Here is a 24,706-nt window from a genome sequence, read left to right on the forward strand (position 1 = left end):
TGTTGTGCTAAAAAGATCCGGATAGCAGGTCAAGTTTAGCTAGCTGGATAGACAACATTAATATCCCAAATAACTGTATTTACAAGTGCAATGTACGGGTTTTAATTGAAAAGCAATATACGTGTACTCTATCCCATTGTCTTGACATTCAAAGCAATTCGCTATCCTACGTTGCACGGATCTTCGAAAATATGGCGGTGTTGAAGGTTGTGCGTACGTATAGATAGCTATTTGTTGTTGTTAGCCAGCTTGCTAACGTCAGCTGATAAATATTGTTTCACATGTAAGAAACAGTCTCTTTAGACTTTTATCTCAGGCTACACAACAAAGTGAGCTAAATCCACCGTTGTTAGTGCAGAATTACTTTTAGCAAGTGTTTCCTGTTGCTAGCTACTTGACTTATCCAGGTAGCATATTCAATCAAATACGATTCGTACTCATCAAAAAACTGTATGGCATAGTATGGCTGAACTAAATACTTTATTTCTTTAGTTACAGGTCTCTCAAAGTGTGTTCGTCACACTTGTTCTCCAATGCTGAGGACAATTTCAACCTCAACACTACTCTGCCAAGGTATTCCAGGATCTGTATGGAAACTGGGAAGGCTAAATCACATCGCTATTGCTGTACCAGACATGGAGAAAGCCACTGCTCTTTACAGAGATGTACTGGGGGCTCAGGTCAGCGATAAAGTTCCCCTTCCTGAGCATGGAGTCTACACTGTCTTTGTGGAGCTGGGTAACACAAAGCTGGAACTGCTGCACCCACTCGGGGAGAAGAGCCCCATTGCAGGCTTCCTACAGAAGAACACATCTGGTGGGATGCACCATATCTGCATTGAGGTGAGTCAGTCTTAGCAATGCTGCATATGCTGTTCAGCCCACATGAATGGGCTGTATTCACTCACTCTATCCTTGTCTCCTCATCTGTTCTCTAATGTAATCAATTGTATGTTATTTTTGTGATTTCAGGTTGATGATATCAGTGCAGCGATAGTGGATCTGAAGGCTAGGAACATAAGAACCCTGTCAGCTGAACCACGGATAGGCGCTCATGGGAAACCTGTCATGTTCCTCCACCCAAAAGACTGTGATGGAGTACTTGTGGAACTGGAGCAAGCCTGAATACCCACAGGTCTCATAAACTCTGTAGTTCACAATTAGCCGGTTTGAAAATTGATTTATTATTGCATTTTTTCCATCAGTAATAATGATAGCAAAGGTAGATTTTTGTTATATGTATAATAGCAGGGCTTTGATTTATGAAATATAATATATACACTATTGGTAAAAAGTGTTAGAACACCTACTCATTGAAGGGTTTTTTACATTATAGAATAATAGTGAAGACATCAAAACTATGAAATAACACAACAAAAAAAGTGTTAAACAAATCTAAATATATATCAAAATAGCCACTCTTTGCCTTGATGACAGCTTTGCACACTCTTGGCATTCTCTCAACCAGCTTCACCTGGAATGATTTTCCAACAGTCTTGAAGGAGTTACCACATATGCTGAGCACTTGTTGGTTGCTTTTCCTTCACTCTGCTGTCTGACTCATCCCAAACCATCTCAATTTGGTTGAGGTAGGGGGATTGTGGAGGCCAGGTCATCTGATGCAACACTCCATCACTCTCCTTCTTGTTAAAATAGCCCTTATACAGCCTGGAGGTGTGTTGAGTCATTGTCCTGTTGGAAAAACAAATGATAGTCTCACTAAGCCCAAACCGGATGTGATGTTGTATTGTTGCAGAATGCTGTGGTAGCCATGCTGGTTAATTCTAAATAAATCACAGTGTCACCAGCAAAGCACCCCCACACTATAACACCTCCTCCTCCATGCTTTATTGTGGGAAATACACATGCAGAGATCATCTGTTCACCCACCCCGCGTCTCACAAAGACACGGCGGTTGGAACCAAAAGTCTCCAATTTGGACTCGAGACCAAAGGACAAATTTCCACCGGTCTAATGTCCATTGCTCTGTTTTTTTGGCCCAAACAAGTCTCTTCTTATTGGTGTCCTTTAGTAGTGGTTTCTTTGCAGCAATTCGACCATGAAGGCCTGATTCACACAGTCTCCTCTGAACAGTTGATGTTGAGATGTGTCTGTTACTTGAACTCTGAAGCATTTCTTTGAGCTGCAATTTCTGAGGCTGGTAACTCTAATGAACTTATCCTCTGCAGCAGCGGTAACTCTGGGTCTTCCATTCCTGTGGCGGTCCTCATGAGAGCCAGTTTCATCATATTGCTTGATGGTTTTTGCGACTGCACTTGGAACAAACTTCAAAGTTCTTGAGATGTTCCGTATTGACTGACCTTCATGTCTTGACATTTCTCTTTGCTTATTTGGGCTATTCTTGCCATAATATGGACTTGGTCATTTACCAAACAAGGCTATCTTCTGTATACCCCCCCTACCTTGTCACAACACAACTGATTGGCTCAAATGCATTAAGAAGGAAATAAATTCTACAAATTAACTTTGGTTTGTTTTCCTTTAAAAAAAAAAAAAATCTTTATCTACCTTAAGTGTCTATTTGCCTCTGCTGTGAATAAATTCTATGACTGACTCTAAGCACTTATGGTGAGTAAATTCACATGTATTCATTCATTTTCACGTACATAGATAAATGTTTTTATGTGAAATAACTCTTATTTTCACACTGATTTAAACTGAGATGATAGAGTTGTTGGGGAAATATTTATTTGGAGTGAATTCAATAATCATGCACCTTTCAGCTGCCTCTCAGAGGAATGCTTTCTCGATCTCTCTCATTGTGAAGAAAAGCAAAATGGCCTTTTGATTTGCAACTTCTGGAAAAATAATTTGAACTTGCTATGCAACAGGACAAATGTATTAATATAAAAATGTATAAACTGATAAGCATATTGAGTGTAATAAGGTTGTTTCAGTGTACTAAAAGCATTTAAGCTTAATTGCATGGACATTTTAAGAAGCCTGTCCAGTCTTATCTATAGTGTTGCAGCAGGCTTTTCTTATTTCCTCAGTGCTGTAGTTCTCCAGGCTGTTAGGAATTGGAGTGAAGAAATGCAAAAGTAGCTTCCTCACAGTTTCTGCATGAATATAAATTCATAGCCTTCAGCATATATTCCTAATGACATTAGTCAGGCTCTTGTTTTAGAACTACATTTCAGGCAATGTGTTTATGTCGCTGACTTTCTGTGGTGTTAAACATGTAATAGTTTAATTTGATGTGAAATACGCACATTCAGTAGCTTTGCCCATCATTTGTCACCAGTCTGGTGCCTAGATCAACTTATCCTCTGCAGCAGAGGTAACTCTGGGTCTTCCATTCCTGTGGCGGTCCTCATGAGAGCCAGCTTCATCATAGCGCTTGATGGTTTTTGCAACTGCACTTGAAGAAACTTTCAAAGTTCTTGAAATGTTCTGGGGTGACTGACCTTCATGTCTTAAAGTAAGTATGGACTGTCGTTTCTCTTTGCTTATTTGAGCTGTTCTTGCCATAATATAGACTTGGTCTTTTACCAAATAAGGCTACTTTCTGTATACCCCCCTACCCTGTCACAACAGAACTGACTGGCTCAAATGCATTAAGAAGGAAAGAAATTCCACAAATTAACTTTTAAGAATGCACACCTGTTATCTGAAATGCATTCCAGGTGACTACCTCATGAAGCTGGTTGCGAATGCCAAGAGTGTGCAAAGCAGTCAAGGCAAAGGGTGGCTATTTGAAGAATCTGAAATATAAAATATATTTTGATTTAACACTTTTTTTACTTACGACATGATTCCAAATGTGTTCTTTCACAGTTTTGATGTATTTACTATTCTACAATGTAGAAAATAGTCTAAAGAAAACCCCTTGAAAAAGTAGGTGTTCTAAAACTTGACTGGTGGTGTATCTTGGTTACATAAGTATTCAACCCTCTGACAGTGATAACAGCTGTGAATCCTTCTGGGTAAGTCTCCAAGAGCTTTGCTCAACTGGATTGTACAATATTTTCACATTATTCTAAAATAAATTATTCATGCTCTGTCAAGATGTTTTTGTGTCTTGCCATAGATTTTCAAGACGATTTTTAAGTCAAAACTGTAGCTAGGCCACTCGGGAACATTCAATGTTGTCTTGGTAAGCAACTCCAGTGTAAATTTGGTCTTGTGTTTTAGGTTGTTGTCCTGTTTGAATGGTGAATTTGTCACCCAGTGTCTGTTGGAAAGCAGACTGAATCAGGTTTCCCTCCTGTGCTTAGCTCTATTCCGTTTCTTCTTATAAAAAAAAAAACTCTAGTCCTTGTCGATGCCACCACCATGCTTGAAAATATTAAGAGTCGTACTCAGTTGTGTTAGATTTTCCTCAAACATAAAGCTTTGTATTCAAGACAAAGCGTTCCTTCTTTTCTCTCTGTCAATTAGGTTCATTTTGTGGAGTAACTGCAATGTTGTGATTCATCCTCAGTTTTCTCCTATCACAGACATATACGTTTGTAACTGTTTTAAAGTCACCATTGGCCTCATGGTGAAATCCCTCTCAGGCAACTGAGTTAGGAAGGACTCCTGTATCTTTGTAGTGACTGGGTGCATTAATACGCCATCCAATGTGCAATTAATCACTTCACCATGCTCATCTGCCAATAGGTGCCCTTCTTTACAAAGCATTGGAAAACCTCCCTGGTCTTTGTGGTTGAATCTGTTTTTGAAATTCACTGCTTGACTGAGGGACCTTACAGATAATAGTATGTGTGGGGTACAGAGATGAGGTAGTCATTCAAAATCATGTTAAATACTATTATTGCACACCGTGAGTCCATGCGACTTTTTATGTGACTTGTTAAGCAAAGTTTTACTCCTGAACTTATTTAGGCATGCCATAACAAAGGGATTGAATACTTATTGACTCAAGACATCTCAGCTTTTCATTTTTAATTAATTTGTAAAAATGTCTAGAAACATAATTCCACTTTGACATTATGTGGTATTGTGTGTAGGCCAGTGACACACAATCTCAATTTAATCCGTTTTACATTCAGGCTGTAAAACAACAAATTATGTGGAAAAAGTCAAGGGGTGTGAATACTTTCTGAAGGCACTGTAATTATTTCATAACTTGCTACTGGAGGCTAAAATGAATGGATTTTATTGCGTGATATGAAGTAAGATGGTTTCCAATTTCGTCCTCTTTCTGTTATGTAATGTCGTTTTGCTAAATATGATCACTCAATGGCTGCACACGGATGCGTTAGGAAGAATTACTGGCTTATAGATACATTCTCTCCTCATTCAGTGACATTTCTTAAAATTAGTTTTTTTAAACAGAAATGTCACCCTGTTGTGTGACTGGTAATTTCAGGTAAAAAAAATATTTAACCTCATCCAATTATGCAACAATAACATTGTAGTTATTTTTGCCACTACCATAAAAGCACTGGCGGATTTAGGTATTGGCGACATGGGCAGGTAATATCCATGGTGACATTTGCGCGATCGGTTTTCTATCGCTCATTTGCACGTCACGTCAATGATATCATATCACCGTGTGGGACTGTGGGTCAATTAACCTTGTCGGGTTGGGCGCCCTGATTCTAGTTTGTAGGCAGGCTAGTGCCTGGGAAGGTCCCCACTCAGAAGTACGAGATGGGGCGGGGGTAGGTTGACCTCAGGTCTCCACACTGGAAGCCACACTGGAGCTGGGGAATCTATCAAATAGCGCACCTCTAACTTTGTACAGTACTAATGCAATTGGTTTAGTCTTGACTCTTGGTTGACAGTTTTGGGGGATGGGTAATGTATTGATGCTCGAGTGCCAAATCAACACATTTGTTTCTATTTGTCTTTGTTACTTCTTTTTGATATTTATGAGTCTTATTATTGTATATATTTATAAAGTTTTAAATGTTATGATTATTTGTGTTGTTCCAAATGTCTGAATAAATCTTAGTTTTTTGGGGGGGGGGCCCTGAAGGTGGGGTTCGCCCAGGGAGCCATACAAGCTAGAACCGCCACTGCATGATTTGAAAAGTGCAGAAAATATGATTCAGTTTTCTTTCTCTCATCCATGCATGATTTATATTAGGCTATAGATTGGCTATAGATTTGCTTTAGCCTATTAATTGTGACCAACAAAAAATAAATAGGATGGCCAATTATGATGTTTTGTATCATGGGTCGCACTGCACTCTTTTGTAAGCCATTTTTTTTCTCTCTCCATTATCTTTTCAGTCTCGGTGGCTGGGTGGGGTTCGAGTCTATCGCCTCTGGTTGCCGCCACTCCACCGTAACGACCGGAGAAACACAAACGTTTTACAAACTCTGTGGGAAACCCAATGGGGAGAACTGCAGTGGGGTCTTTATACACGTTCCGGGGCCGCTTCAACTGGTACTTATATTTTTCAGATTCCGGGGCTGGTTCGCTTTCTCTCGATGTAATCTGATCCCGTGCAAGTGTCTTGGAAGCATCATCAGCTTTCACAATTCTAAAAGGGAGGTGACTTGAGCGACCGAAAAACATACGTTGAATTCAGCAGGTAAGATAGTGTGGCCTTCATTTATCTACAAAGAAATGTTTGATTTATCATTACCGGTGTGTCGAAAAGAAAGGTGCTTTTTGGTCCATTATTCCTAGAGCATCTTTTGAAGACAGCAGACAGCAACCATGGCATAGGCTCATCATCTGCAACTAGCTCGTTCACCAATATGGATTTTTAACAGCCTGTTCGATACACTTTTAATGCGGGTAAATGTGTCTAATTATCCAATACACGCTACATTCTCCTTTGCTTAAATGCTGGGAATATAAACCTAATCTGAATAAATGTATTGTCAAAATTGTATCTGAAAATTATGGTGTTATATGGAGAAAAACATTCTGTGGCCACATCTACCTCAGATGTTGTCATAATTGTAGCAGGCTGTGCAATAAAGTACCCTAGCCATTGATAAATCTTGAAAAAAAGAATATTTTGTTGACTTGTGTAATTGTAAGGTGATCTATGCCCTCTCTCTCACACACACTCTGTATCTCACACACACCAGCTCCATAATCATGAACAAAAAATGGACTGCTAATGAAAGCTGTCTGCTTTTGATGCTCTTGGGGTTGTTTTCCTTTGTCTGTTGTGTACCACTCAGTTCCAGAGCTAGCCATACAAGAGGACAGAGCAGACAGCACACTCACTGTCATTCTTTTTGGTGTGTTCTATAGAAACTCAAGGAGACATGTCAGGGTTGGTAAACTCAGTGGAGTCAACTCATGTCCGGTCTGTCTGATGCTGCTGCATATTGATAGAAATGTATTTGAAAGCCTACATAAAAGCAAGCCCAACTAAATCTGAAATTGGCCTTTAAATTAGACCAAACCATGTTCTGATTACATTTTGATTGTCCTTTAGTCAGGCTTGGTAGGAATTATAACTGCTTCATGACTGTTGAATTGTGAGATGACACACAGATGACAGCATGTTTGGAATTTTTGCCTTATGGGTTTGATGTCAGTCTTACATGCTGACCAGACCGGACACGTCGCGTGCGCGAGCATCGCAAAATAAATTTAGAAATCCATGTTATTCAATTATTGCACCCACACTGCTCGCGCGTGCCAACGAGTGTCTGCGATGCCAAATAGAACTCCTTTCTATTTCTGACGCAGATCGCACTGCAAGTCCTGCCTTTCCCATCTCCTCATTGGTTTATAGAAGCAGTTACCCACGTGCCATCTCCTCATTGGTTATACCCACGTGGGTGATTGAAAGACGAACTGTTTTGACGGTTGTCGTGGTAATACTATGAAAGTTTATAAGTTCTAAGATGAAAAGGCCTGGAAGGAGGAAAGATTACTAGAAACGATTCGGTTGACCGTTTTATATGTGGATTAATTGTCGGAGTAGAGGACCTAGTGCATTTCAGGTAAAATAACAACTCAATATTTATATCACAGGACAAATTAGCTAGCAACAGCAAGCTAGCTAAATAGGACAAATTAGCTAGCAAGTGCAAGCTAACTAGCTAAATTTGTTTAATGCTTTTCGACCTGTCCCTAAATTAATGTCATTGGTTCAGAGTTTGTTTTGATATTTTAACCTGCGTGTCGTGATCGCGTTTGGTGTAGGGGGACAAAATAAATGTATGCACGATGGCGCACGCACGCAGCCGGTTTGGGTTCCGTGTTAGCTCAATACACATTTTAATGAAGGCCTTGATGTTTTCATTCATATACACTATATATACAAAAATATGTGGACACCCCTTCAAATGACTGGATTCGTCTATTTCAGCCACACCTGTTGCTGACAGGTGCAAAAAATCGAGCACACAGCCATACAATCTCCGTAGACAAACTTTGGCATTAGAATGGCCTTACTGAAAAGCTCAGTGACTTTCAACGTGGCACTGTCATAGGATGCCACCCTTCCAACAAGTCAGTTCGTCAAATTTCTGACCTGCTATTTATTTTTATTTTACCTTTATTTAACTAGGCAAGTCAGTTAAGAACAAATTCTTATTTTTAATGGCGGCCTAGGAACAATGGGTTAACTGCCTTGTTCAGGGGCAGAATGACAGATTTTGTACCTTGTCAGCTCGGGGTTTCGATCTTGCAACCATTTGGTTACTAGTCCAACGCTCTAACCACTAGGCTACGCTGCCGCCCCATGCTAGAGCTGCCCCGGTCAACTGTAAGTGCTGCTATTGTGAAGTGGAAACGTTTAGGAGCGACAATGGCTCAGTCGAAGTGGTAGGTTACACAAGTTCACAGAACGGATCTGCAGAGTGCTGAAGCGCCTAGCGCGTAAAAATCTGTCCTCGATTGCAACACTCATTACTGAGTTCCAAACTGCCTCTGGAAGCAACGTCTGCACAATAACTGTTCGTTGGGAGCTTCATGAAATGGGTTTCCGTGGCCGAGCAGCTGCACACAAGCCTAAGATCAACATGTGCAATGCCAAGCGTCGGCTGGAATGGTGTAAAGCTCGCTGCCATTGAACTCTGGTGCAGTGGAAACGCGTTCTCTGGAGTGATGAATCACACTTTACCATCTGGCAGTCCGACGGACAAATCTGGGTTTGGCGGATGCCAGGAGAATGCTACCTGCCCCAATGCATAGTGCCATCTGTAAAGTTTGGTGGAGAAGGAATAATGGTCTGGGCTGTTTTTCATGGTTCGGGCTAGGCCCCTTAGTTCCAGTGAAGGGAAATATTAAGGCTACAACATACAATGACATTCTAGACGATTCTGTGCTTCCAAATTTGTGGCAACAGTTTTGGGAAGGCCCTTGTCATGCTGAAACAGGAAATGACCCCATGCACAAAGTGAGGTCCATACAAAAATGGTTTGTCGAGATTGGTGTGGAAGAACTTGACTGGCCCGCACAGAGCCCTGACCTCAATCCCATCGAACACCTTTGGGGTGAATTGGAATGCCGACTACGAGCCAGGCCTAATCGCCCAAAATCCGTGCTCAACCACACTAAAGCTCTTGTTGTTGAATGGAAGCAAGTCCCCGCAGCAATGTTCTGACATCTAGTGGAAAGCCTTCCCAGAAGAATGGAGGCTGTTATAGCAGCAAAGAGGGGACCAACTCCATATCAATGTCCCATGATTTTGGAATGAGATGTTTGACGAGCAGGTGTCCACATACACAACGTGACCAAAGGTATTTTGCTTTCAGGATGACTGTAAATTAGATTACAGTAACATGATGACTGATTTTAAAGATGAATAAATACCAATGTTTTTTGGGTTGTTTTACATAATACCCACTGTGCGCACACTGGTTGAATCAACGTTGTTTCCACATTTCAATGTAATTACATTGAACTAACGTGGAATAGACATTGAATTGACGTCTGTGCCCAGTGGGTAGTCTCATATCATGAGCAAGTTCATAACCAAATAACATTTTGCGTGATAATACTTGCTCTTTATTGTGACGTCACATTCGGAAATTCTACTTAGTAAATGGCCATTCTGTCCTAGATTAGGTGTCTGTTTTTAAAAGGGCCCCCTGGGGAGCCGGGCGAAGGTGTGCGGCTCTGGAGACACCTCGTTCCCAGCAGGTGGGCTCACTCCGTGTCCGAGACCAGCTCCACGTTCTGGCTGGCTGGCGCCTGGCGGCCCGCCTTCTCCTGACCCTCTCCCCTCTCCCAACCGTCAGAGAGGGTGCCCCTCTGCTCGTTCCTGTTTTATGTGTGCCACAGGAGCTGAAGGACAAACACTGTGTCGCAGCAGCCTGCTGGCATGCTATTCATGCAGCAGCAGGAGAATTCTAAATTGGACTCTTGCGGATGACAGAGAGCCAAGAGAGAGGTTGTACATGGGGATCTTGTTTTCCTTCTGCTCAGGCTGAGGCTGATGATTATTACGACTGGGACAACTAAGGCTAGGCTTGATCTCTGTTTTTTCAGATAAATGGCTATTACCATATTTACAGCATTATACTGTACACTTAATCAAGATAAGATAATTAGATTCGGCTGTGGTCCTGTGAATGACAGAAGCAAGCTACGTCTTCATAATAGCCTAATTGAAATGTTATGTTTGAACAGAACCGTTTTCACCTCAAAAGCTACTGTCACACATAGCTGTTTATGATGTATGATGTGTCCTTTCATTTCTTTGCAAGCCAGTCATGTAGGCTACTGATGTCCAAGGCCAGTCAGTTGCCCCCTGGCGGGTTGTGTCCAAGATAAGATGTGTTGGAGAACTCTCTACTGCCTCTTGTGTGTTTCTAGACACGTCTCTCAGCCTGCAGCGCTCCCAAGGAAATCAGTTTGAGAGTTGATTAATGTAGGAACTCGTTTGAGAGATGACAATTACCACCCCAGTTATTGCATGGTATTACTGCCTGGAACATTAGTGTATTTTTGTAGCAGTACAAATGGAAACCTTTTATCAGTAGCTTTTCTATTTTCAGATCATTTAAAATGTCATATGCTATCTCACATTTTTAGATCGCAATCCAGGTGAACAATTTTCGTGATTTGTAACCTGGCTCAGAAAGTAGCAAAAATGGTTTTATATTTGACACACAGACACCTCAATCAAATGTATTTATGAAGCCCTTTTTATATCAGCCGATGTCACAAAGTGCTGTATAGAAACCCAGCCTAAAACCCCAAACAGCAAGCAATGCAGGTGTAGAAGCACGGTGGCTAGGAAAACCTCCCTAGAAAGGCAGGAACCTAGGAAGAAACCTAGAGAGGAACCAGGCTCTGAGGGGTGGCCAGTTCTCTTCTGGTTGTGCCGGGTGGAGATTATAACAGTACATGGCCAAGATGTTCAAACGTTCATAGATGACCAGCAGGGTCAAATAATAATAATCACAGTGGTTGTAGAGGGGGCAACAGGTCAGCACCTCAGGAGTAAATGTCAGTTGGCTTTTCATAGACGAGCATTCAGAGTTAGAGACAGCAGGTGCTGTAGAGAGAGAGAGTGGAAAACGGCAGGTCCGGGACAAGGTAGCACGTCCGGTGAACAGGTCAGGGTTCCATAGCCGCAGACAGAACAGTTGAAATTGGAGCTGCAGCACGACCTGGCAGACTGGCGACAGCACGGAGTCATCAGGCGAGGTAGTCCTGAGGCATGGTCCCAGGGCTCAGGTCCTCCGGGAGGGGAGAGAGAGAGAGATAATTAGAGGGAGCATACTTAAATTCACACAGGACAAATACTCCAGATATAACAGACTGACCCTAGCCCCCCCGACACAATTATTGCAGCATAAATACTGGAGGCTGAGACAGGAGGGGTCGGGAGACACTGTGGACCCGTCCGACGAGACCCCCAGACAGGGCCTACCAGGCAGGATATAAACCCACCCACTTTGCCAAAGCACAGTCCCCACACCAATAGAGGGATATCTTCAAACCACCAACTTAATACCCTGAGACAAGGCTGAGTATAGCCCACAAAGTTCTCCCCCATGGCATGAACCAGAGGGGGGTGCCAACCCAGACATGAAGATCACGCACCCCTCCTAGGGACGGCATGGAAGAGCACCAGTAAGCCAGTGACTCAGCCCCCAGTAATAGACACCTCTGTATGAATTGTCTGTGAGCTGATGTTTTAAACCTGTGGTAATGTTCCTTTAGAACAGGATGTTAACCCTGCAGGAGAGCTGTCAGCCGTGTGCTATCACTGTGTTATTTACATTTACGTCATTTAGCAGACGCTCTTATCCAGAGCGACTTACAAATTGGTGCATTCACCTTATGAGAGATGTGGCTGTGAATTTGGGATGAGGAGAGTATAATCAGAGGCCACTCTGATCTCATGGCATTGGGCCAGCTTTTTACACTCTAAAACATCCCTGTATGGCCCCATGTATTTCCTTCCTTTAAGAATAGCTTAACTGTTTAGGGGTAATCCATCACATGGCCGCTTTGTGTAGTTGCTTGTCCACAGTTTAAAATGCTCTTGAATTTCGTGGGATTGGTGTGGGCTTTCAATTTCCAGGATGGTTGTAGTATGTCATCAGGACGTGTATGTTGGAAAGGGGATTTGCATGTTTTCTAGAAGTCGTTGCATCACAGGGACAAGCTGTGTGATTACAATCTCTTTATTTTTTTTTTACATTTTGCTGGGGAACTCCGTCAACATCGAGCCCACCTTTAGTCATACTATGCTGTGTGATGGCTTCAGAATACTCTGCTCATCTTCCTTCACTAAAGCGACATAAACTCTCCATCTCAGTCTAATGCTGAAAGTGAACAGAGAAATACAATTTTGGAACATCATTTAAAAGAACTCAAAGTAGGATTATTTCCATTTAGTCAGAATTGTTCATTCAAAAACTGAAGCTTGTGGCTATATATTTGTCTTCAGGCACTGATGTTCATTAATATAAAAGCAAAGTTAAAACGGCAAGTCATCGGGCCTTTTTTAAACGCTCTAGTGGTTAGTGAGTGATGATGGCAGACACCATTATGCCCTGCTAGGAAGATTAGGTAATTAGCAGGGTCACCTGACCTACCTGCTGTGGAGGGATGGGAGGGACTCCGCATCTACCTGTTCAGTTAGCACAGTCTAGTCTAATGAATGATGGGGCTCTTCAAGGGGAAGTCATTTCTCGGTCCACGTAGAGGTTTGATTGTTCAATCAAAGTCATAGCAGGAAGGATGACTTGGTACCAAGTCGTGATACCTGAGACTAGAGGTCCCCCCCCCCCAGATCTTTTACTTTGTGTTGAGGACAGAGAGGGCACAAGGCAGTCAAGGCTGGCTTGGTTAGTGGCATGTTGATCATTTATAACCATCATCCTTCAAAATCCGACGCCTTCTTTAAAGTGTGCTGTTTATCTGCAGGGATGAGAATTGAGGAGCACTCTGATATTCAGCCTTTTTGAGGGTTTCATAGCTAGGGTGGAAAGCCTTTTGATGTGCGCTGAGCAGTTTCCTGGCAGAGGGAAAACGGAGAGCGCCAGCCCCCCTGCCTGTGAATAACTCCCACAGTGTGTGTGTGACTCATATCTGTCTCTAGTAGAGAGCATGTTCCTCCTCATGCTCCTGCTCCTCTGTCAATAACCGCTTTACACTGCTTGCCTGCCACAGTTATTTCCCTTCCGTCTGTTGTTGGCGTCACACTGAACGTACTCACACCCACCTACTCTCCCCGACCCGCCCGGCCGAGTGTGAAGTATGAAAGGAGTGTGCTGCTGGAGGAGATTTGGTCTGTCTCGTCAGTGACCTCTAGCCCTGGTGGATGACCCAGATGAAATGGTTTTCAGCTATGAGAGATGTGGATGTCTGACAGTCCTCGTATACCAGGAGGGCATTGGGTCATATAGGCTTTGCTGAGTGTGCTGAATGAATGCTGAGACATTTACTTCAGTTTTAATGGCCAAGGCTACCAGGACATGGCACTTTTAATCTTTATAGCAACGAGGCTATGCCACACAGCTGTCAATAGTCACACACTGGGTGGAGTGAGGATAGGAGATGAGCGCCTATGTACCTAGGCTATGTATTGTACGAATTTGAAACCCTTACTAGATATAATCTTAGTTAGTTCATTATTTCTGAAGTGCATTTCTATTTTTGATGTAAATGGCACGTTATACAGTAGAAGGGTGTAGGAATTGTGTTATACAGTAGAAATGATCACTTGTTTTTTGAGAAACTTACCCCAGCCACGATAGACTTCCTCATCGCTCATTGTGCAGTGTGGGGGTGTGCAAAAAACCCCCACATGAACAAAAGCTCCAAAAACACCCAAATATTGTACGTCCTTTTAGAAACAGACACACTGTCAGTATATCGATGTACGTCTTTAGATGTTCTACACATGACATTGTTTCCTTCTGAACCTTATCCTCGAGGCTATATTCCACTTTGTGTGACTTGACGGTTTCCCCTACCCAGCTGGGTCATTCTCCGTGTAGCCTGCTGTTAGAGTGGACGGGAGAGTTATTGCTTGAGTTGCAACAGAATTAAAAAAAAATAAAGTGTCTGTTTCTAAAATAACGTTTTTGGTGCGTTTGTTCTTGTTTTTCCAACACCCCCATAATGCACAAGGAGCAACGAGGAAGTCTATTGCGGCTGGGGTAAGTTTCTCAAAAACAAGTGAAATCGCCAAAAAGGTGTTTGTACCCTTCTATAACATGCCATTTAGTGAACCAGTCCTTTAACTCCATTTTACATGTTGTTAACTACAGTAGGGGCTGGCACAGTTACCGTATAACTGTCAGTTATGCAGACTGTCATGATTTTTGACTGCGTCACAACCCTAGCACATTATCTTAGAAGCAGGTTTTATCTGCAAGTATATCTGTGTCATGTAGGCGGAACGAATGCTTCTGTTGAGTTATCTGAGCTTTAAGGAGCCCTGATTCAAATCTGTCGACATTATGTCAATGGCGAGCTGGTGTCTCTCAGAATCAATGAGGTGATATCTGCATGTCATTTCCAGATCCCAGGACATTAGCATTTAAATGAACTAAACCCAATTACAGACTTTCAGAGGCTGAATGGAGCCACCTTTTGGAAAAAGAAAAATTGGCAACAAAAACCTTGAAACCCCTAGAGAAAGCCCCATTCACGCCTGTATAAATCACGGGTGGCACTAAAGGAAAGCTTATTAACACCCCAAGAGGGAGGAAAGGAGAATTCTCCTGTGCCTTCAAAACACCTTCAAATTGAGCAAAGCGTGGAACTAAAAGCATGCAGATCAACAATCCATATTACTCTTTCATCTCGGTTCGATTCTTTCTTTTGTAAAGTAACTGGGGGGGCTGTAGCCTAGAGAGGCCTCATTTATCATTAGTAGTGACAGCAGCTTTGTGACAAGTGTGAGAAACTTTAGCTTCTGCATACATTTAGTCTGAAAGTCCCTGTTATCTACATACTCTTGTTTCTCATAGTAGTTAGTATGTCTGTCTGCTTCTATTTGTCCTTGGGAATTTTTAGGCCTACAGTATGTAGTATGCTAGGCTATTACACTGTATGTAGGTGGGCATAGTGAGGTTGTGTGTGACCTTGCTATACCTATTACCAGTCGTCCTGTACATTGCTGCAGTGGTGGAAAAATTACCCAATTTGTCATACTTCAGTAAAAGTACAGATACCTTAATAGAAAATGTCTCAAAAGTGAAAGTCACCCAGTAAAATACTACTTGAGTAAAAGTCTGAAAGTATTTGGTTTTAAATATACTTAAGTATCAAAAGTAAATGTAACTTCTAAAATGTACTTAAGTATCAAAAGTACAAGTATGAATCATTTCAAATTCCTTTCATAAAGCAAACCAGACTGCACCATTTTTAGGCAGGGGCACACTCCAACGCTCAGACATAATTTACAAATGAAGCATCTGTGTTCAGTTAGTCCACCAGATCAGAGGTAGTAGGGAAGACCAGGGATGTTCTCTTGATAAGTGTGTGAATTGGACCATTTTCCTGTACTGCTAAGCATTCAAAATGTACGTAAACATTTTTTTGTTGTCAGGGAAAATGTATGGAGTAAAAAGTACATAATTTTCTTTAGGAATGTAGTGAAGTAAAAGTTGTCACATTGAAATAGTAAAGTACACATACCCCAAAAAAACGACTTAAGTTGTACTTTCAAAGTGTTTTTACTGAAGTACTTTACATCGCTGGTTGTGGGTCAACAAAGCCCACCTTCGTCTTTGTACTTTCTACGTTATGTCATTATTCCTACTTCGGCTTGACTGTATCCAGTGGACCTGCTCATTAGCTACTGTGTTTCTGGGAAGATTGTATGACATTAACTTTTAGCCGGAGCCCTCTCTCCTCTATCTGCTACAATACACTGCTTACTGCCACACAGCTGGATTGTTTTCTCTCTCTCTCTGCAAGACATGGATATTACGAAGGAAAACTACCCTTTCTGCAGCAGCCATGAAAAGTAAATGTTATTTTAAGTTGTGATTTAACATTGATACATTACACTGCAAAGGGCTAGCCTGCAATTGAATTTCATGTGTATCTAAAAAACTGCAGTAGCTCTTGTATCTTTGGCAGTTTGAAACATTTCGAATGATGGTTAATCAATGCCATGATGGATTTAATTTAGAAACACCAGCTGAGGGAGTTTGATCTATGGCATAGAGAGAGAGGGAGAGAGACTTGGGCTGTACCGACTTCAGACGAGCCCCATCTGCCCACCTCTGTTTGTAGCGTTTGGGCTACACACTAATATGACCCCTCTGTATAAAGGTGGGACTCTCACGTACATGTCTTTTTTTTTCAACTTTAAGACATCCACAGGTCTCACAAGACTTGTCTAAAGGTCCCCCGTACCAGTTAAAAAACAATATGGAAGTACAGTGCATTTGGAAAGTTTTCAGACCCCTTTACTTTTTCCACAGTTATGTTACAGCCTTATTCTAAAATGGATTTTAGAAATGTTTGCAAATGTAAATGTTTCATTTTACTTTAATATCACATTTACATGAATATTCAGACCCTTTACGCAGTACTTTGGTGAAGCACCTTTGGCAGCGATTACAGCCTCAAGTCTTCTTGGGTATGATGCTACAAGCTTGGCACACCTGTATTTGGGGAGTTTCTCCCATTCTTCTCTGCAGATCCTCTCAAGCTCTGTCAGGTTGGATGGGGAGCGTCGCTGCACAGCTATTTTCATTTCCGGCTTAGACTCTTAAATGATATAGATTTATATTTCTGTGCTTCTGCCTTCAAATGGAATCCAATTTAGTTTGATATCTTTCAAAACCATCAGAGAGAAAGCTAGGGTGGGAGAGAAAGAGGGATGAAGAGTGAGTAAGCGAGAGAGAGAAAGAGAAGGGGGGGCAAGCCTTCACAAGACAGACTGCCAGTACGGACTAAGCTCAGACATCTAGCCCTTCCATCCATCTGAATGTGATCTGTTATATCTGGGCAGTGATGGCATAGCTAGAAATATGTAGACATTTTGATTGACACAATATTTCAGAGATTTCATTTGAGCTAGGCCTCATGGTACAAAACGTGATGAAACCTGAATGTACATTTCTGCTTCGTCAATAGGCCTGCTTATGAAGTGCACCTTGTTATCCGTATGCTGTTCAGCACCTTGGACAGGTCCTTTCTGGAGTCAGTTGTAAACACGTTGTGGTGTATCTGAGATCCAAGTGGAACATCTGCTTTGAACTACTGTCTGGTGAAATATCATTAGATTCCTCACTGGGATGATGGGCACACAGATGGAGTGTCACATGTTGAAGGATGCCAAACAGCAGACACATCAAAACCCCAGACGACATTAGGGGTCCTGATATGGGAAAGGGGGATACCTAGTCAGTTGTACAACTGAATGCATTCAACTGAAATGTGTCTTCCGCATTTAACCCAACCCCTCTGAATCAGAGAGGTGCGGAGGACCGCCGTAATCGACATCCACGTCTTTGGCGCCCGGGGAACAGTGGGTTAACTGCCTTCTATCAGATTCATTCGTTGTAATGACTGGGGTTAAAACACTCCTATCAGGGTACGTAATGGCAAAGGGGATGTAATGGTAGAGTAGAAACAAAGATGGATAATAACAAATATTCACAAATGCTTTTTTTTATGTCAACTCTGCATCACATCAAATTGATGTATTCCATCTCGGTGTTAAGGTTTGACTGAACAAATGTCATGCATTTATTTTTCTACTGTACGTATCTGACGCGTCGCTGTGGTTGGGAATAAATGAATATCAAGTGAAAAGTCTGACATGCCTCTGTCTTTCTCGCAGAAGTCATTATTTTTAACAACATTTCAAAAATATTGGATTCTACTTTAGTAGGGGTTTTAGGTCTGACTTAAGTGCCTCAGCCAATGTTATTCTCTCACTCCTGCTCAGAAGTCTCACACTGAGAGGCAACATAGTCTCAGCTTCGCTTGCGGTGCTGTAATTTATATGCCCTCCTACTGACTCGTCATGTGTATCAGTTAGCAAACTCTGCTTACTAGTAGAGGGGGAGACAGGAGGGTAGAGCTGACACAGAACTGTCTTCGGCGCTGAAGTAAGATAGTCGAAATATGAGGACGACAAAGGATGAGTGTTGAACAAGAAGAGTGCCCTTGACTGGGCATTCTTCATAGTGCTCCTTAGTTTCCAAATCAGAACATCAGAATAACCTTGCTTTGTTTTTGCCATGGTGAAGATGCCAGCTCATGCATTCTAATGAGGGAATTAAGAGAAGGCGTTTTGAAGGGAAGAGATAGTGACTGAAATAATATTACAAGCTCTAGTGTCAGCACTTACAGCGTTGAACATACCCGACCTGTATGTCACCCCTGGTTTAATTCTAATCACATTCGCTTGAGCAAGATGTTAATAACCAGCCTCTAACCTCTATAATGTCTTACCTGGTGTCGCAGAGTCATACTGCCTGGCCATGTATATACCGTAGCGTCCAGGCTAAGGGGAATACATCTAGAGGTCAATGCGTACTATTTTGACCAATAACTGTGTGTTTATCATAGTTCATGCCTCAATCTCTTTCATTTCCTTTCCCGCTGATTGCTGCCGATATGTGTCTACAATATAGAGGAGTCCAATGATTGCTTTGGGATGCAAGGGCAAGGCGTCTCAGAGGTGGGAAACCTTGTATAAAGGTTGATGGGGTGTAAAGTGGCCTTGGAAAAGCTTAGCAATCCTTTTAAAATGAATTGTCTGCTGTAAGGGAGAGGGTAGAGGAGATCGATGGAATAGATTTCCTTCTGGAACTCACCTGGTGTGTGTGTGTGTGTGTGTGTGTGTGTGTGTGTGTGCGCGTGTTCCCCTGGACTGCAGAGATGTCTATATTCTGAGTCAGGCCTTATGTAGAGGATAGTGTACTTTCACTTATTCACCCATTTTAGAATGGAGAATATTTCTGTGCATGCAGAGCAATTGAAGCCATGTGTGTGTAATTAATGATGGCTGATTGCATATGTTCCTGTGATTTGTTTGAAGAATCTAATGGAGTGGACTAAGTGTTATGGCAGAGATCAACAAGCATAGAAGATGTGTAATGTAACATTAATGGATGTCAGCTCCTGGCATATGATTCAGCTAAGATGAGTTATTGACAGACAGCAGTGTGCTCCTCAATGTCTTATCTCCTAGAGATGTCGCCCACACCGCAGCCTATTGTAGGGTCTTAACATTGTCTGCAGAACACTGGTAGAGGATCAACAACCTCTCTGTCACCTTTAACAAAACGGATAAGAAGGGCAAATACACTACACTGTTAGCACACACTGAGAAGCTACTACACTGACTCATACTACAGTCATCACTTCCTAAGGACAATATGTGATATGTTCAACCATGTACAGATGTAGGATCTTAATTTGAGCCAGTTTGCTACAGCAGGAAAATAATCTGTCAGCAACAGGAAATTTGGAAACAGGTTAAACATAGGGAGGGGCGATTATAGCTATATAATATCTTATATCGATTTATTTTTTATATAACTTATGGGTGACTCATATATATATATATATATATAAGCATTGTTGTACAATTAAAGTTAATATACACTGCATTTCAAACAGTCAGCAATAATCTAATGAATTCAGGGCTTGTGAAGTTATACCTAGGCTAAATATAAGCCTTCCACAACCATAAGACCCACTAATAACTGCATTATTTTATCACAAAAGTTTAACCTGCATTTTTTGTTGTTGCAATAGTCAATGGTCAGGCTTTCAAGTCTGTCTATGAAAATGCCCTTTTTGGTTACAAATGTAACTAGAACCATGCATAATGCACATGAACTAGTAATGACTAACTTCTTGTAGCAGGCATTAGGCTATAGAGAATTAACACATCAACAATATCTCTCATCAACAATATCTCAAGCCCACGTGCTAGTGATTAGCCAGCTAATCTTTATATTTCAACATCAAGTTTAGCCAACTGATCTATTTGCTAGCTAACAAGTTTGAACAGTTGAATTGTTATGAACCCACCCTGTCTGTCTCCAACTGTTTCAAAAGCATGTTAGCCTGTCCACTTTGCTCAGATGACGAAATCAAGTGGCCTACCTTATTTCTCAGAATGAGAATGAGTTGCCAATTCCTTATGCTTTATGCTTATTGCACATTTTATAAAACCAACTAGACAACTAGTATAACAGTCTTTGGCTAAAACGCTGCTAGCGGTACCCTAATCCCACGCGCGACAAACTGAACATATATTTTCCAGAATCAATGTTAATTGATACCCATGTTTTAGTAGCGTCTTCTCTGCGTGCAATTTGATAGTTGAAAAGGGTATCGTTAGAAAAGTTATCTTAGTAAAATATGTCTCAGTGTGTTTTGGTGTCCATATGACCGATTCTGCAAATGAAAGTAGCGAGTTGAAACAGCTTGTCAGAGAGGATGATGTGATCATTCAACTTCGTTGTCGTGGGAGGCGTGGGGAGGGGCTTGATGTGTGTGTAAACTATAGAGGAAGAGATGAAGTGAAAGGTTTCATTCAGTCCATAAATGAAGCCAAATGCGTTTCTATGGGTTTATTTTAGACCTAGGCTTGTCGCCTGCCTTCATGCCTTTTACATTTTTTTTTTTTTTTTTACACCTTTATTTAACTAAGCAAGTTAGTTAAGAACTAATTCTTATTTTCAATGACGGCCTAGGAACAGTGGGTTAACTGCCTTGTTTAGGAACAGAACGACATATTTGAGACAACAACAACTCCCATTGTGAGGGCGGAGAGGTGCATCTCGTCCTTCTATAGATTTCTGGTGTAAATGAGGAGGTGCACACAGCACAGAAGGATCGGAAGAGACAAGACCAAAAATACAACACGAGAACAAGCGGACATAAACACTCATAAAAATGAAAAAGAACAAAACCTAGATTCTTGCGATATAGGTGTTTGGAATATCGCGCAAAAACATGCATTCGAATTAATCCAATTAATTTGATATAATCCAATTAATTTGATATATCGCCCAGCCCTAGTTATACAGGTTAACATTGACAAGGCCGCAGGGCTTGACGGATTACCAGGACGCGTACTCCGAGCATGCGTTTACCAGCTGGCAAGTGTCTTCACTGACATTTTCAATATCTCCCTGACTCAGTCTGTAAAACGCCAAGGTAACCTGTCTGAATGACTATCGCCGCGTAGCACTTGCTTTGTGCTTTGGAAGGTTTGTCATGGCTCACATCAACGTCATTATCCCAGACACCCTGGACCCACTCCAATTACATACCTCCCCAACAGATCCACAAATGACGCAATCTCTATTGCACTCCACACTGCCCTTTCCCAATTGGACAAAAGGAACACCTATGTGAGAATGCTGTTCATTGACTACAGCTCAGCATTCAACACCATAGTGCCCTCAAAACTCATCACTAAGCTAAGGACCCTGGGACTGAACACCTTCCTCTACAACTGGATCCTGGACTTCCTGATGGGATGCCCCCAGGTGGTGAGGGTAGGCAACAACATATCCCCCATGCTGACCCTCAACACAGGGGCCCCTCAGGGGTGTGTGCGTAGGCCCTTCCTGTACTCCTTGTTTACCCATAACTGCGTGGCCACGCATGACTCTAACGCCATCATTAAGTTTGCTGACGACGGTGGTAGGTCTGATTACTAACGACAATAAGATAGCCTATAAGGAGGAGGTAAGAGGCCTGGCAGTTTGGTGCCAGGACAACAACCTCTCCCTCGACGTCAGCAAGACAAAGGAGCTGATCGTGGACTACAGGAAATGGAGGGCTGAGCATGTCCCCATTCACATACGGGCTGTAGTGGAGCAGGTTGAGAGCCTCAAGTTCCTTGGTGTCCACATCATCAACGAACTATCATGGTATCAACGCCTCTTCCTCCTCAGGAGGCTCAAAAGATTTTCATGGGCTCTCAGATCCTCAAAAAGTTCTACAGCTGCACCATTGAGAGCATCTTGACTGGCTGTATCACAGCTTGGTGTGGCAACTGCTTGGCATCCGACCGCAAGGTGCTACAGAGGGTAGTGTGGACTAGAGGTCGACCGATTAATCGGCATGGCTGATTTCAAGTTTTCATAACAAATCGGTAATCGCCATTTTTGGACGCCGATTACATTGCACTCCACGAGGAGACTGTGTGGCAGGCTGACCACCTGTTACGCGAGTGCAGCAAGGAGCCAAGGTAAGTTGCTAGCTAGCATTAAACTTATCTTATAAAAAAAAACAATCCATCTTAACATAATCACTAGTTAACTACATATGGTTGATGATATTACTAGTTTAACTAGCTTGTCCTGCGTTGCATATAATCAATGCGGTGCCTGTTAATTTATCATTGAATCACAGCCTACTTCGCCAAACGGGTGATGATTTAAAAAGCGCATTCGTGAAAAAAACACTATCGTTGCACCAATGTACCTAACCATAAACATCAATGCTTTTCTTAAAATCAATACACAAGTATATTTTTTTAAACCTGCATATTTAGTTAAAAGAAATTCATGTTAGCAGGCAATATTAACTAGAGAAATTGTCACTTCTCTTGCGTTCTGTGCAAGCAGAGTCAGGGTATATGCAGCAGTTTGGGCCACCTGGCTCGTTGCGAACTGTGTGAAGACCATTTCTTCCTAACAAAGGCCGTAATTAATCTCCCAGAATTGTACATAATTATGACATAACATTGAAGGTTGTGCAGTCTAACAGCAATATTTAGAACAGTTCCGTATTTCACTGTTTCCGGATTTGACCATATTAATGACCTAAGGCTCGTATTTCTGTGTGTTTATTATAATTAAGTCTATGATTTGATAGAGCAGTCTGACTGAGCGGTGGTAGGCAGCAGCAGGCTCGTAAGCATTCATTCAAACAGCACTTTCCTGCGTTTGCCAGCAGCTCTTCGCAATGCTTGAAGCACAGCGCTGTTTATGACTTCAAGCCTATCAACTCCCAAGATTAGGCTGGCAATAAATACTATAGTGCCTATAAGAACATCCAATAGTCAAAGGTATATGAAATACAAATGGTATAGAGAGAAATAGTCCTATAACTTTTTACATGGCGCATATTGCACTTTTACTTTCTTCTCCAACACTGTTTTTGCATTATTTAAACCAAATTGAACATGTTTCATTATTTATTTGAGAGTTAATTGATTTTATTTAAGTTGAAAGTGTTCATTCAGTATTGTTGTAAATGTCATTATTATATATAAATATATAAATGTAAAAAACGCCCGATTAATCGGTATCGGCTTTTTTTCTTGGGCCCCCCAATAATCGGTATCGGCGGCAAAAAATTATAATCGGTCAACCTCTAGTGCGGATGGCCCAGTACATGACTGGGGCCGAGCGCCCAGTGTGTCAGATGAAAGCTCTGAAAGTTGTTAGACTCCAGCCACCCATGTCATAGACTGTTCTTTCTGCTACCACACAGCAAGCGGTACCGATGCACCAAGCCTGGACCTAACAGGACCCTGAACAGCTTATACCCCCCCCCAGGCCATAAGACTGCTAAATAGTTAGTCCGGGTAGCTATTTGGTTAACTATTTACCTATTTACCTATCTGCATTGACTCTTCTTGCACTAACTTGTTTTGACTCAGTAAACAATAGCAGTAGCGTATGTGATATCTATCACAAATCCTAGTTATAGGTACATACTGTATCTACTGTGACAAACCTCTTCAAGTTTAGGAGAGTTTGTCACAAATTTAACGGGAGACCATCACCAAAATCACCCCAGAATGAGAGTTATTTCGAACAGGACAGTACCTGTGTTTTTGTTTCTCCGTCCTGGTCCACCCAGGCTGCAGGCAGGGTCAAGGATAGCAGGGTTCGGTACATGAATCATATTCGCGGTAGGTCCAAACGCCAACAAGTAAGTCCAAACAGTCCAGCTCATATACGGTAAATCCAGTCGATATATATCGTCTCTTTCTCTATGGTTCACAGATCCTCCCAGCCCCTTGCTCTCTCTCTTCCTGGTTTGTCTTGACCCCTTATCTGTGGGTCGGCCCCACCTTCTGAGCGTTCCCCTTGCTTCTGGGAATTGTAGTTCTGGTGGTCGGCCATTTTGTGATCTGTAGTTTTGATCGGGGTGGCCATTTTAGTGAGAGGACAGAGCCTGTTTATTAGCTCTGCCCTCACATATCTGCCATTTATCACTTGACCCGCTTATTTGCCACACTACCTTAATTACCTCATACCCCTGAACATAAACTTGTACACTGAGTATACCAAACATTAGGAATACCTTCCTAATATTGCATTGCATGGAGTCTACAAGGTGTCAAGTGTTTCACAGGAATGCTAACCCATGTTAACTCCAATGCTTCCCACAATTGTCA

The 24,706-nt window shown here is 41.9% G+C and overlaps 2 protein-coding genes and 1 long non-coding RNA gene across 10 annotated transcripts in view; 2 read left to right on the forward strand and 1 right to left on the reverse strand.

Moving 5' to 3' along the window:
- Positions 1 to 9: 9 nt before the first annotated feature.
- Positions 10 to 2,484, forward strand: mcee (methylmalonyl CoA epimerase). Of its 5 annotated transcripts, none has more exons than XM_014175476.3 (3): positions 10 to 206; positions 493 to 842; positions 972 to 2,484. In XM_014175476.3, exons 2-3 carry the CDS (start codon positions 534 to 536, stop codon positions 1,122 to 1,124), a joined length of 462 nt encoding a protein of 153 aa, XP_014030951.1. In that variant the 5' UTR covers positions 10 to 206; positions 493 to 533; the 3' UTR covers positions 1,125 to 2,484. The 5 variants fall into 5 exon arrangements, with proteins under 5 accessions (XP_014030951.1, XP_014030954.1, XP_014030949.1 ...); XM_014175479.3 differs by having other exon boundaries at positions 13 to 206; positions 499 to 842; XM_014175474.3 differs by having other exon boundaries at positions 15 to 213.
- A 3,905-nt stretch (positions 2,485 to 6,389) lies between these two features.
- The window catches only part of apba2b (amyloid beta precursor protein binding family A member 2b), a 69,869-nt gene continuing 51,552 nt past the window's right edge, over positions 6,390 to 24,706 (forward strand). For 3 of the 4 annotated variants that reach the window (XM_082969454.1, XM_082969458.1, XM_082969457.1), the window contains exon 1: positions 6,390 to 6,508. The gene's annotated coding sequence lies outside the window, so the exon portion shown is untranslated. Of the gene's footprint in view, positions 6,509 to 14,484; positions 14,514 to 24,706 lie in introns of all 4 variants that reach the window. The other variant, XM_082969455.1, reaches the window with a different exon arrangement.
- Positions 10,977 to 24,344, reverse strand: LOC145864221 (uncharacterized). Its single transcript, XR_014382819.1, has 2 exons — positions 24,132 to 24,344; positions 10,977 to 11,577 (listed from the first exon to the last, which is right to left on the reverse strand). It is a non-coding gene; the product is annotated as an uncharacterized LOC145864221 (long non-coding RNA).

Source organism: Salmo salar, chromosome 26 (genome assembly GCF_965601325.2).
Source record: "Salmo salar chromosome 26, fSalSal1, whole genome shotgun sequence".
Classification (NCBI taxonomy): Eukaryota; Metazoa; Chordata; class Actinopteri; order Salmoniformes; family Salmonidae; genus Salmo; species Salmo salar.